Source organism: Podarcis gaigeae, assembly GCF_964106915.1.
Source record: "Podarcis gaigeae genome assembly, chromosome: 10".
Taxonomy (NCBI): domain Eukaryota; kingdom Metazoa; phylum Chordata; class Lepidosauria; order Squamata; family Lacertidae; genus Podarcis; species Podarcis gaigeae.
In genome coordinates this window covers 27,381,851-27,395,531 of record NC_139686.1, presented here as the reverse complement: position 1 = coordinate 27,395,531, position 13,681 = coordinate 27,381,851, and the positions used below count along the sequence as shown (strand labels likewise).

At 40.9% G+C, this 13,681-nt stretch overlaps 1 protein-coding gene across 29 annotated transcripts in view; it reads left to right on the top strand.

Moving 5' to 3' along the window:
- The window catches only part of RBFOX2 (RNA binding fox-1 homolog 2), a 174,653-nt gene that overhangs the window by 92,596 nt on the left and 68,376 nt on the right, over positions 1-13,681 (top strand). For all 29 annotated transcript variants that reach the window (XR_014555635.1, XR_014555636.1, XR_014555637.1 and 26 more), the window contains one exon: positions 12,526-12,750. Coding sequence is in view for 25 of the 29 variants with exons in the window: in XM_083700712.1 (XP_083556838.1) it covers positions 12,526-12,750 (225 nt within the window). In the remaining 4 variants the exon portion in view is untranslated. The remainder of the gene's footprint in view (positions 1-12,525; positions 12,751-13,681) is intronic.

Here is a 13,681-nt window from a genome sequence, read left to right as displayed (position 1 = left end):
GTGGGTCTGCATGTTGGCCCTTTGTTATCACTGGAGAAAACATATTTTGCTGCTCTTCTTTCTGTTACCACCCAAGTAGTACCTTAATGTATTTCCTTTCACCCCAAGGCTCAACTTTTCTGTTAAGACCCCCATCTTAGTACCTCTGTTGGCTGACAGATAATCTTGTTTCCAAACCTGTATCCTGCGGTGTGTTGACTCACTAAGCTAGCCTGTGAGCTCTAGCTCTTGCTGTCTTGGCAGCAGTTAGTGGAGTGGCAAGATTCAAGGAGCAAGGTGAAGCATCAACAGAGGTTGGCTGAACCTAGTCCCTTGGCTAATCAGACAAAAAATGCAAACCCCATTCTCAGCTGAAATCTCTTCTAGGATTTCAAACTTTATCATGAAGCTAATTATGCCTTATTTTGTATTTAGTTGGGTCTCTTGGGTTTGGCTAGAGTGTGTAGTGGCATATATCCCAAGCCTTTGCCTGCTATTGCCAAGTTTAAGACCATCTGTGTACAGTGGTACCTTGGTTGTCGAATGGCTTGGCCAAGTGAGTGAGAAGTGAGTGTTCCGGTTTGCAAACGTTTTTTAGAAGCCAAATGTCCAGCGTGGCTTCCCCAGCTTCTGATTGAGTGTAGAAAGCTCCTGTAGCCAACTGGAAGCCGCACCTTGGTTTTCAAATGGTTCCAGGAGTTGAACAGACTCCCAGAATGGATTAAGTTCAACAACCAAGGTACCACTGTATAGGAATCCCCACTGTGTTCACAGCAGGAAGGGCTTGGGTTCAACACTATAAAATCATCGTGGTCAGTAGACCCTGCCAGAATCAATGACTGTCATAGTAGACACCCAGAGAAGTAGACTGCAGCTAGATCAGCTGCTGACTAAAGAGATTTATCATAATGTTAAAACAGGATTAGAATGTTCTAATCCCGATTTAGCCATGAAAACCTACTGGGATGCTGTGACTTATCATGCAGATGGACTAAGAAGTGCATCAGATTGCAAACATAAATTGTTTGAATTTATGGTGGTTTCTAAAGTGAAGGCTGGTGTGTTGAAGAAGCTATCACAGATGGTCTTTTGGATTCAGGAAACAGGAGTGTGTGTCAGTTCAGCTAAGTCTTTTGAGGTTGAGGGTATGCCTAGATTGTGTTCTTGATTGTACATGATCTTTCACAGTGATGTAGGTTTTGGATGCATCAGACTCGGTTTCCAGGGTATCTATATTCCAAGGAGTGTGATGCTGTTTATCTGGAAGAAGTCATTTGTATCTTTTGCTGCTTTTGAAAAGAGGCTGTTGAGGATAGCTGTGGGGCTTCGTATAGAGGTCGTTCTCAGGCGAAGTTACATTATCATTGCAGCAGAGCTGGAAACTGTGACAGAATTGCCAGATAAGCTCAGTGACCCTTACAAGTAAGCATTAAACCACTTTAAATATGCATCCATGTTGAGAGTTTGTACAAGTTTAACAGAATGAATTGTTACCATTGCAGTTGAACTAAAGTTTTTCCCTTGTGCAGATAACAGGACTGGGGGAAAGGCCTCAATAACTTCTGTTGGGATTATATTCTCTGGAAGTTTTCAAGGCCTTTCAGCTGCCATTAACTATGTGGTATAAGTACAGGCCAGTATATTTCCCCCAAATAGACATTTGATGCTGATTTTGTGTTTCTCTGGATATGTACAGTATTTGCAAAACTGTGTAACCTTGAACTAGCCATACTTCTAAGGGGTACAACATCAGAAAACTGAAAGGAAGGTATAGTGTAATAAAAATCCACTAAGTTAATGGGCATGACTAAGTAGTTGAATACCACCTATACTGTTTTAGAGTAAGCCCACAATTTACGCACATTTAACTTGTGTGCATCCAGCTTTGTATATGTGGCAAAAAATTTTTAAAAAAATAAAAGGGGGAGGGGTTCTGAGGAAAATGACCTTGGCAAACCACCTGCCATTGAACCCAGTGTGTTTTGGCTATCCGTGATTTTGGCTTTTGGCACGTTCCCCAGAGCGTAGCCCCACATAAGTTGCAGGCTTACTGTACTCATTCCCTCAAAAGATGAATGTCCAAAGGTGTCCAAAAAGCTGCTTTCCCAGCTGGTGGTGGAAGAAATTACAAAGGATATTAAGAAAACAGGTAGAATGTGAGACAGATTTGGAAGCTAAGTTTTGTTTGTTCCCTTAAAATAGTTATTAACCACCCTTCATCAGATGATTCTAGGGCGGTGTGTGTGTGTGTGTGTGTGTGTGTGTGTTGGTCTTTTTACATTCTGGCACTTAATTTATTTTGCCCCTTTTGGTTTTTATGGTGTTTGCATTTGTGCTTACATTAAGACTGTTTTTGGTATGTAGAGGATTTGGATTTTAGTTTAAAAATATAAAAACAAACAAACAGTTGAATTGTGTGTTTTATTCTAAAAGTAGGTGTGTAAACTGCCCAGAGGACTTAGTTTATCAGCAGTATAGAAATCTTACTACTGCAACTGTTCACATAGCATATGCATACAACAGTATCAAACTCTATAATAAACAATAAGATGGTTAAAGGCTGGTTAAAAGCTTAATACCAGGGAGCGGGGAAGGCAGTTCCAAATAAGGCATCACCAGAATGCCTGGACAAATGGAAATGTCTTATTCCAAAGTCAGGATACTACCACCAAAAAGGTGCTGGCCCTTCTGACTACATAACAGATGGAAATGTCTTATTCCAAAGTCAGGATACTACCACCAAAAAGGTGCTGGCCCTTCTGACTACATAACAGATGGAAATGTCTTATTCCAAAGTCAGGATACTACCACCAAAAAGGTGCTGACCCTTCTGACTAACAGAGCTCCATTAAAGGCAGTGCATAGACAAGGGCATCTACAAAAGATCTCAATATCAGAGCAGGCTGGCATGGGAAGAAGTGTTCCTTTATGTATATGGGTCCCAAGGCTTTTAGGGTTTTAAAGTACAGTAAATTTGTGTTTGGAAGCAAATAGGCACCCAATTTAATTATTTCATAATAGATGTAATATGAACAGCACTCACTGACAAAGTGTTAAAGCTTCTGTCTGAGTCATTTCACCATATATAAAGTATGACACTAATCCAGTGTAATCCAGGTGGTTACTAGAGCTTGCTTCACTGTAGCAAGACTACCCCTTTCCAAGAGTGGACTGACCACCTAAATCTGGTAAAAGATGCATTGACCTACCAAGGCCACTTGGGCTTCAGTTGACAATGCTGGATCAAGAAGTACAGGCGGTGATCATTTTTCATGTGTTTGATTGGCATGTGACCGCTGATGCGCACAGTTTTTGACCCTGGGTGGGCTTATGTGCACTTCACCAATGTGCACAATGAGCTGGAATGCAACCCTTGTGCAAATGAGGAGTTGCCTGTATTTCCGAACTGCATGCCTCTTCCATGGTGTGTGTATGTGTGTGTGTTTTGTTATTGGAGAGCAGTTACAGTCTCCACCTATCATCCCTTCCATTGCCCCTCTATGACAAAGATATGTGGTATTGTTTCCAGGGAAGGAGAGTGGTTGCCTTGGGGTAGTTTAGCTCCTATTATCCCTTCTGCTTTGTGCTGCATTTTTGTTGTGCTGGGACTGATGCATATGCCTCTGCATATGCAGCCTCCAGCAACAGTAACATGGGAATGAAAGCTTTAGAAACTGAAGACTCCAAGAGCAGTGAGGCTTTACATAAAATGTGCTACGTTGCACTTGCATACCTTTCCCCCAGAAGGGAAACCGAGTAATGTCTGTCTGTAGAGCCCAGGCCCACATCTTTTTTTCAAGCTCAGCAGCCCTTTCCAAGACATCCAACACTCACCAATTAATTCCATATGCTTATCTTCCCCCCTCTTTCCCATTCCGTCCTTTCCCCACCTCCTGTTTTAACTGGCTGCTGATTCTTAAGGTTTCTGCCCAATCCTTGATTTTCACTTGGAGTTGCTCTCTATAAAAGTAGGAAGGACAGGAGGACAGTCCATGCTGGTTCTAGGAACATGAAGAGATATAAATGATTATTTGATATATATGAAATTTAACAGATGCAGTGAGTACTAAGGGGCTCTTTGTCCCTCACACCAAAAGATAACACAAAGCCTAGGTTAAAAGAATCATATGAGACTTCCAGTAGTGTCTTAGTGACCGAGTTCTAAATAATCTATTGATCCTCTATCAGGAATTATCTTTCCCATTAATTCTTTTAAATCTGTCATAGCATTTGTATATCTAATCATGTTTTGGAGATGCTGGTCCATACCAGATGTAGACTAAGAAGCTCTGTGATCACTGATTGATTTTTGGATTCATTAATTGATTGATTATTGCATTTATTCCTTATCTTTCCTTCAAGGAGCTCAAGGTGTTCAAGGTTCATCCCCTCCCCATTTTATCTTCACAACACCCCTGTAAGAAAGTTTAGGCTGAGAGATGATGACTGGCCCAAGGACAGCCAGCGCACACCATGGCAGAGTGAGGATTTGAATCCTGGTTTCAACACACTAGTCCAACACACTAACCCTACACCACCCAGGCTCTTTTTGTAAAGAACCACAACTTGCCTATTTCTGTACACAATTCCTCATGTTATCATCTTTTGTTTTCCCAGTCTTGCTTTGTGGCTATGATTTCTGTTGGGACTTTGTTTTTTGTCCAGTGCTTGAAGTTTAGTAATACACAAGAACTATGGAAATGCCAGATTCCTAAAAGTAATTTGTATGAAGTAAGGGTTTGTCCAGTTAAGTTGTAGAATCGAGTTGTGGTTGACCCTGACCTATTATCTGGATAGGTTATAACCCCCTAGAACAGGCTGTAGTACTCACACACATTCATCCTGGAACAAACTCTTTCTTCTCCTCTGTTTAATTAAACTGTAAACATTTGGGGACAGGGACCCTGCTGCTTCTGTGTTCGGTACAGTTTATTGCACACTGTTGAAACTAAATGAGTAATAGTGACTTCAACCAAGCGGTAGATGTTTTGCATTGGCAAATACCAGAAAAACTTTTCAAGGTTTGGTCGTGGTTCCAAGGAGCCCCATTGTATGGAGGGTCAGTGTACTTCAATAAGTACATAAGTTCATGGAATCTTTCTGTGTAAATGTTGGGGATAATGGCAAAAGATTCCTCTTTGTTCTTACTGTATCTGGTTAGTATTATTGCTGGATTACAGTGAAGAGTGCTTCCAGCTACCTATTATTTGAAGTGATTAGTAGTGCTTTGGTGACTGGCATATAGACATGCTAGCATGCCAGACGTGTGAAAGTTGTACATTAAGTGCCACCCTGGGCTTCTTTGGGAGGAAGGGCAGGCTATAAATTTAATAAGTAAAGTGCCTCAATCTCCATACTTGTTACTGCTAGTTCTGGCAGGATCAGTATGAAGGTGGTTGGCGGGCAAAAAACAGCTATGGCACAGAACAAAAAATGATAGTTACGAACTTCCATGACAACAGGTACCTCTTTTGTGCTGAGAAGCCTCACTGAGAAAAACTGCGTTTCACCCCACTAAACAAATTTTCTCTTGAATTTTACCCATATGTTTAGACTTTTAATTCCCTGGAGGTTTTTTTAGCAAAATGAACAGAAACAAATATACAACAGTTGGTTGTGCTTCATGGTGATGATTATGAGTTGGTAGACAAACCTTGCGTATGATGCAGGTAGGGGAAAACTGAGCGCTCTGGAAACAAAAGGTTGGTTCAGGGAGATGGCCTCCATCAAGGGCAGGGCAGCTTCTCAAGCCCAGGCTATTCCAAAACTAGCTCATGTACCTTAGATGCTGAAGACACTTCCATATTTATAGACCAGTTTGTTTCAAACCCACAGCTTTATTTATTTGTATTTGCTCTGATTCCCCTTCTATTCCAATGACTGTTGGTGAATTACAGCAACTGCAGAACAGCACAACCCCCCCTAAAAACATAGCACTTTCCAAACATTTTAAAGTAAGACTCATTTTTAAAGTATGACTCATGGCCAATGAATTAGTTTAAAGGAGCTACCTTTAAGCATACGTGAGCGCTGGGGATACTGATGAGAAGAGAAGGTTATTGAATTGCCATTTTCCATCCTGACATGTGAAAGGTGGTGATAAGACCACACATGTGCAGTAACTGAATGCTAGAGCCTCGTGGCCATTGAATTAGGTCATGCATTTCTTGAGGTGGGACAGAGTTGATTGCAACTTTTGTTTGTCAGGCGACAGATTGAACACAAAATTCCAATCAGAAAAACAGAACAAACTGCAACATTATCAGCTGTGCACAGAGCAAATAAGAGTACATTTCTGCATTTCCCCCACATTTATTCCTTTTAAGAGACATTGATTTTGTGATCACCAAATTTGATTTCTGAGCAGAAACCTGATGCAAACCTGTATATTTATGTGTCGCCAGTATTTCAAGGGGTAGGGGCAACCTGGTGTAGCTGAAGCAGAGATGACTCGGATGCATTTATTTGGACAGCTTCTCCTTCTTTCCAGTCTGTACTGCTGATACTATAACTGCAATATTTCAAATATTCATAGATACCTTCACTTACAGTTCTGTTAATTAAGAAGTCAAAGGTAAGGGAAGAATAATAACTGATTGGATTAAACATTGACTTGAGTGATGCCCAACTGCCAAGATTCCACTTATATCATTATAGGCAGCATCAAAACTTTGTGAAGACTTGCACTGTTGCTTTATTGTTAGTTTACTACTGGAATTATACTGCAAAGTGCTTCTACCATGGTTTGAGGAGTTCAGGATTTTCCTTTAAAGACAAAATCCTAGTATATATGGCACATGGTTCCGCCCCCTCTCCCACTTGAGAAGATTGGATAAAACAAGGCAAAACTAAAATCCTAATTCAAATGATGGAATAGTTTTAGTAATAGTTCTGCTTTAGTAGCACAGCAGTTAGCCGGCATTCTGCTGATGTGTAGGCAGAATGAAGACAAGTCAAACAAGATTGTCCATAGTAGAGATAAGTTGTTGGGGAAGGATAGTACGAACTGAAGAACTGAAAGAGAGAAATAGCCCATCTTAAGAATGCATCCTAACTTTCCATGTGCACATCTGGCTTACCTAGTAATCGCTAGTCAAATTTCCTTCTCTCCAAAAGAATAAAAACATAGCACCACCACTGTTGTTGCACCTCTTCTTAACAACGTCATGTTACATTTTGTGCATTAACTTCGACTGTGGCTGCAAACCTTGATTTGTTGGGAGTGAGGTCCCCCATACATTCTCAGTGCTACTTTGGTGTAGGAAAAAAAATCAGGTTTTTAGCAGAAATTGGCTGTAGAAAGAAATACTGTGTAAGAAAGAAATAGAGTGTAAGGGCTTGTCCAGACTTGTGCTTGTTCCACTGCTTTCCTCTGGGAAAATCTGATATTTACCACTGAATCGGAGCAAACATCACTTTGGTTTTCTGGGACTGACGTTTGTTCCAGTTCAGTGCTAAAGAGCAGGTTTTCCTGGGGAAAGGGGTGGGGAAAATGGAAAATCTTAGGCATCGCAAAACTGCTTGGTCCTGTACTTTCTAGGCACAGGACAGCTGGAAGTGTAGATGAGACCTAAGTGTAGTTGCAGACTGGTTAGAACAATCAAAACAATAAATAAACTATTTCCTTTACATTTTTTACTTAGAGTAAGATCACATTAATAGTAATAATAATTTTATTATTTATACCCCGCCCATCTGACTGGGTTTCCCCAGCCACTCTGGACGGCTCCCAACAGAGGACTAAAAACAGAATAAAACTTTGAACATTAAACAATTCCCTAAACAGGGCTGCCTTCAGGTGTCTTCTAAAATTCAGATAGTTGTTTATTTCCTTGGCATCTGATGGGAGGGTGCCACTACCAAGAAGGCCCTCTGCATGGTTCCCTATAACCTCACTTCTCACAGTGAGGGAACCACCAGAAGGCCCTCGGAGCTGTAGCTCAGTGTCCGGGCTGAACGTTGGGGGTGGAGACGCTCCTTCAGGTATATTGAGCTGAGGACATTTAGGGCTTTAAAGGTCAACACCAACACTTTGAATTGTGCTCAGAAACGTACTGGGAGCCAATGTAGGTCAGGTTTTTCCTCATAATTTTAAGCAAGGTGAAAGTGCTATGGAATGTATACTCCGTTGAAAATTGAAAGGTTTTTTTTTGTTCCTTATTTTATTACTTTGAATGGAATATTGAGAGCACCATTACACTGTATGTATGCATTTGATGTGTGAGAGAAAGTATATAAATCTAATCGATCCACCAGCTTTGTCTCAACATTTAGTTATTAGTTTTTTAGTTCAAATTGTAGAACAGTTGTGAGAAACCTGTGCCTCCCACTTCAGATATTGCTAGACATCATTTCCCATCATTCCTAACCATTGACCATGCTGGCTGAGGCTGGTGGGAGTGGCAGTTCAGCATCAGCTAGAGGACCACAGGTTTCCCACTCCTGCAGTGTGAACAAAAGGATGTTGGGGGAGGGAAACCTGTTTCATATATAAGCTAGAAGATACCACTGAGACTGGCAGCTGGAAAACAATTAATTATATTGGTGGCTTAGAAATGCAGAAGCAGCACTTTATGTGAAGGTAGAAAACATGGTGTTTTTGTCCTGTAGGGATTCAGTAAATAAAACAGGTCGTCATTGTGTAGGCTATCTGTATGCCTTCTGTGCGCTGCTATCATTGAATGCCCTTCTCCTTCTCCCTGCTACAGGCATGCATGATCACATGACTCCCAGGGGACACTGGCCAGATATGCTAGTGTCAGAACAAATTTGGAATTCAGCCAGTATCTGCATGACCTGGCGTTAGCTAGATGTATTCTGAATTTAACATAGTTTCATTTTGCCTAAAATGAGAGTTGCAGGCAATTTTATAATGCGCAGAGAACGTTTCCTTAGTTCGTTTTAAGCCCTCTCCTGCTTCTGCATGTGTTCTTCTGCAATACTATTTTGTACAATACTATTTTCTCCCTTTGGAGAAAACCCAACAGTGATCCTCCGTGCTATGCTAAAGCACAATTTCCCTGTCTCTGGGTTATGTTTCTCAGTGTTGCAACAAGCTGCGCTGCTTCAGATCTGTGAGTAGGCATTTTATTTGCATCTACACTGAGGATGCTGTATACAGCCTGCATATAGGTGTACGGATATGTATTTTCTAATATATGAAGGGCATTGCAGGTATGCAGTGAAGGAACGGATACGTCGGTTTCCTCGTCTCTTTTTCCTGCAAAATAGAAAACAATCTTGTTGTCTTTCATATGGTACAAACTACATGTTTGTTTTCCAACCCTGAAATTGATCTTTTTGTTGGGGAAAAGTAACTTATAAAGCAGTTCTGCAAATACAGTACAACCTAATCTCTCTAGGTTGCCAGAGGGAGGAATGTGAAAAATATCTGAGTTAAGCAGAGTGCAGTATAACTAAGGGCTAATGTGTGTTGCGGGAGGGGGTGGGGATCTTATGATGCAGCCTTTTTGGCATGGTTCCCCCTGGACTCCTTGCTTCTGGAAAACTAGCATGTTCATTAGAATAGCTGTAGTCCCCGTCTTTTTTCCTTTTATTGTGGAGAACTATTCAGACTGAAAGTCCTCTGCCATGTTGCTTGGTGACACAGTTCCAGAAGGGCTATACCATATGATGATAATTTAAAAAAATCATCATCATATGGTATTACTGTTATTATTATATAGAATTGTAGAGTTGGCCATCTAGTCCAACCCTGCAATGTAGGAATCACAGCTAAAGAATCCATGACAAATCAGCAAACTATCGTATATCCTATTCCGTGTTGGTTTCAGCCAATTTTACCAGCATGGGAGTCGACATGTTTGCTTGTATCTTTCATTTGTGGCATTTTCTATGATCCTCTCCAGCCGGGGAGGGTGTGGTACAATTATTATTATTATTATTATTATTATTATTATTATTATTATTATTGACAGCTACTGCAGGTTTGCAGGGCCAAGCTACTTCTTGCTAATCATGAGTGAAAGGAATAATAATGTCTAAGCTGAAGTTTGCTTTTCCTTAGTTCCATAGGTGGCTGATAGTGCAATCCTACACATTTCTACTCAAAAGTTCCACTGAATTCAGTGGTCTGGCTCCTAAGTAAGTGGGTACAGGACTGCAGTTGGAGGCTTTTCTATTTCCTGACCATTATGTAGCTATCAGGGCCAGTGGATTTTTGCTATGGTCCATGAATTGGAGAGATGAGGCCTGCCTCTGATGTGGGCAAAGGCAAGATATGTCCTTGATTTTCTGCAAGGAGTTTTGTTCTCCTTTGGCAAATGTTGACCCCAGTCTTATTTTTGGGTAAACTGATCCAATTTAAAAGTCTCTGTTCAAGAGATTTTTTGTCTTTCTATGTGGTTCAGATCTAAGGTAGAAGGATTTTAACTAACTGTCTAATCTGAATTTAAACCTTAACATGCTTTTTATGTTCTCTGTGCAGCAGAGTCATTGTAAATGACTTGTGCTAGGGCGGGAGCCTTTTAGAGTTGTCTCCTCACAACTTAGCATTAAATTCTGAAGAATACCTTGTGCATTCTCCTGATTTCACTATGCGGACTCTAAGAAAACCTCTTTTTGTTCAAGAGTGCATGTTGGGTGATGGAAATCATGTGCTTGAGAAAGCTTCATCATCATTCTAAAGTGCTAGAACTCGGCTGATGTTCTCTGGGTGGCCTTTAGCGTATCTGTTTAATAGCTGTCAAACATCTAATACATCTGAAGCAGCATTTGTGGGAAAGTGCTACTAGAAGCCCAGTGCACTGGCATGGCAATCTCTGTGGGTTACCACAAATTGGGATGAATATAATTAATGCATTGTTTGAAAGTAGTGATGCTTATGATTAGGGGAGAGTGTTCTCAATGCTGCTGTTCATACCTTCCTCTCTTGGAAAAGCAGGCAAGGAGTGCCATTACAGTAAACTGGCACTGTGATTATGTGTTTGATTTCCATTTGGCATCTTCAAAGCCTTTATTTCTAAAATGTGTTCTGCTGTCTAGTCCAAAGGTTATATAGCTTGACAATAAAGCACAAGTGATCCATGCAAAAGGTTCAGTAGCAGTTATGTATCTCCAAGGAGGAGGGGGAAACTCCTGTTTTGACCTGCAATCGCTCTCCCAGGTGTGAGGTGTGGGCTACCCATGACCCTCTAGGTGTTTCTGGACTTCAGCTTCCATCATTCCTGACCACTAGCTTGGAGCCCAAGAACCCAAAGGCCACAGGTTCAGCTCCCCTGCTGTAAATATTACTGAGTTAGATGGGCCCAAAGTCTCAATTTAAGGCAGCTTCTTATTTCCTAGTGTTTCTGAAGAACCCCAGAATTATTTAAAAAGATAAAATATGCCAAAATGCAAAACGTAAAAAGGTAAAAATTAAACATGCGTGCACAGAATCATTACAGTTAAGCAGTAATCTAGTAAGGCCAGTACATTTTATAAAAACATGTAAAAATCTGCTAAAACCAAGCACTACCACATCAGTTCAAATACCTACCTAACTTGAGGATTTTAAAAACGCTTTCTAAAGGTCAACAGGGGTTCAGCCTTATGAGGCTTGACAGATAGAAGGTTCCACTGAGGCTCACGCAGTTTTAAAAGGTTCTGTCAAATGTTAAGGTTTGATTTGTTAGGACAGCAAAAACACTTCAGTAATAAAAAGAAAATGTTTTTGTTTTGTTTGACTGCTGCTGTGAAGATTTTTGTTGTGAAATAATGAAGTCAACTTAACTAATGTTATTATTATTTTAAAGTTTTTATCTTTGGGTGTCATTCTGAAACTCCATTGTCAGCATACACTAGCAAAACTAAAACTAAAAATAATTACCATATTTTAAACAAATTAATATAGATGGTGAAATTTTGTTTTATTTCTACTAAACAGAAGATCACACGGCACTCTCTGGTTCCCCAACCAAACTGTTTGCAGGTTTAGGGGTAAGCAGTCATTACAACTGCCCTTGCTGACAAGGATGCCTTAATGAGTAGTAGTGAGTTGACTCAGATGGCAGGGCACTTTATGCAGCAAATAGGTGGAGGTGCTCCTTAAGTCACCTTGAAACAATCTACCTTGAACTACAGTGAAGGAGGGATGGTCTGTACTAGTAAACAAAGAATGTATCAAACTGATACCCATTCTAAAGTTTAATGAGATGTCGGGATACAAATCTGCTCTAATATTCTGCAGTTTTATTTTCCTCTTTAAAAAAACAACAACACAGCAACAAGAACAAGCTTTGTTCTGGTGCCATGAGTAAGAACCCAGTATTTCAGTTTGATAGAATGCTTCTCAGCAGTTAATAGGATTGTGGGGGGTCTCTTGAGCTTGACAACTTGATCTTATCACTTATTGTTACACATTAAACATGCTAAAGAAAATGTGTGCAGATGGTTTCCAGGAGACAAGATTGCTTGCTTCTTTGGGGAGTATATGTTCTTGTTGTTGAGGAATGAAAGAGAACTTATCTGGACCCTTGAAAGACTGTTCGTTGAAAGAGCTCTTTTTGGGGATGGCGTATTAAATGCTGTTTTCTTTTTCACTCGCAGGGTAACCAGGAGCCGACAGCCACTCCTGACACGATGGTCCAGCCATTCACAACAATCCCATTCCCACCTCCCCCACAGAATGGGATCCCCACAGAGTATGGCGTACCCCACACTCAGGACTATGCAGGCCAGACCAGCGAGCACAATCTGACAATCTACGGGAGTACACAGGCGCACGGAGAACAGAACACGAACACAGCCACCACACAGAATGGATCTCTTACGGTATGCGTAGCAAGGCTGAGCAGTGCAGCGTTACTTATTTCAGATGAGATTGCCTAATCTCTCGTATTTGTATTTTCCCCAAACTACATAGATAGGACTCTTGTGGCAAAAACTAGACATTCAGTCTGGCCGGTGGGTTGGGGAGTACCTTTGCATTCCAAGCTTTATTTTTAATTTCTCCCTATTTCCCTGGCAAAAGCTGTGATGACCAAAGAAGAGAATTCCTCCCAGCATTGGAAAGAGAACTGAGAAGGGCAGGTGTTTGTTATTCATCTGAAATCAATCAATCAATCAATCAATCAATCAATCAGTCCAGGCTGAATGAATTAAGAAGGTGACAGAAAAATCAAGTCAACTTGTTTTATTCTTAACTAGTTGACCTGTCCTCCAGTCCACTTTCATGTGGCTGATGGGCCCTTATAATGGGGTCTTTTCACACCCTGCGCCCCCTTTCTGTATGGATCACGTTCTCTTGCAATCTCTCCCTTTGTGCAGTTTGCAGAGGCAGGATTGAATGCAAATGGGTCTGATTGGCATCAGTGTGAAAGGTGCCTTTATAACCAGTGTAGCTTGGACATGATGGGATCACGATACCCAAGTTTCTAGGTTAACTTACCTGCAAATGTGGGTGTCCAAACCCTTATTGCACCTAATCTGATGCAGCTCAGTTCCTCTCGTGTCAGTACTGCTTGTTTTTATTAAGTAAGATAAAGGGAAGGAGGAGGTGAGGAAGATCCAATCCTCACTCAAAGGGACACAAGGAGACCTGTAAGCTCCTCTGTGTTTTGGTCTAACTTTAAATGGATCTTTTAAAAGAATGGACTACTGGATTTGGTGAGCAGACCTGCCGATTGTGGCTGCCTTTGGTTGTTAAGAATAGGACCATTTTAGGGGGAAATTTCTAGATTGGGGTGGGGGAAATGAATCGGAA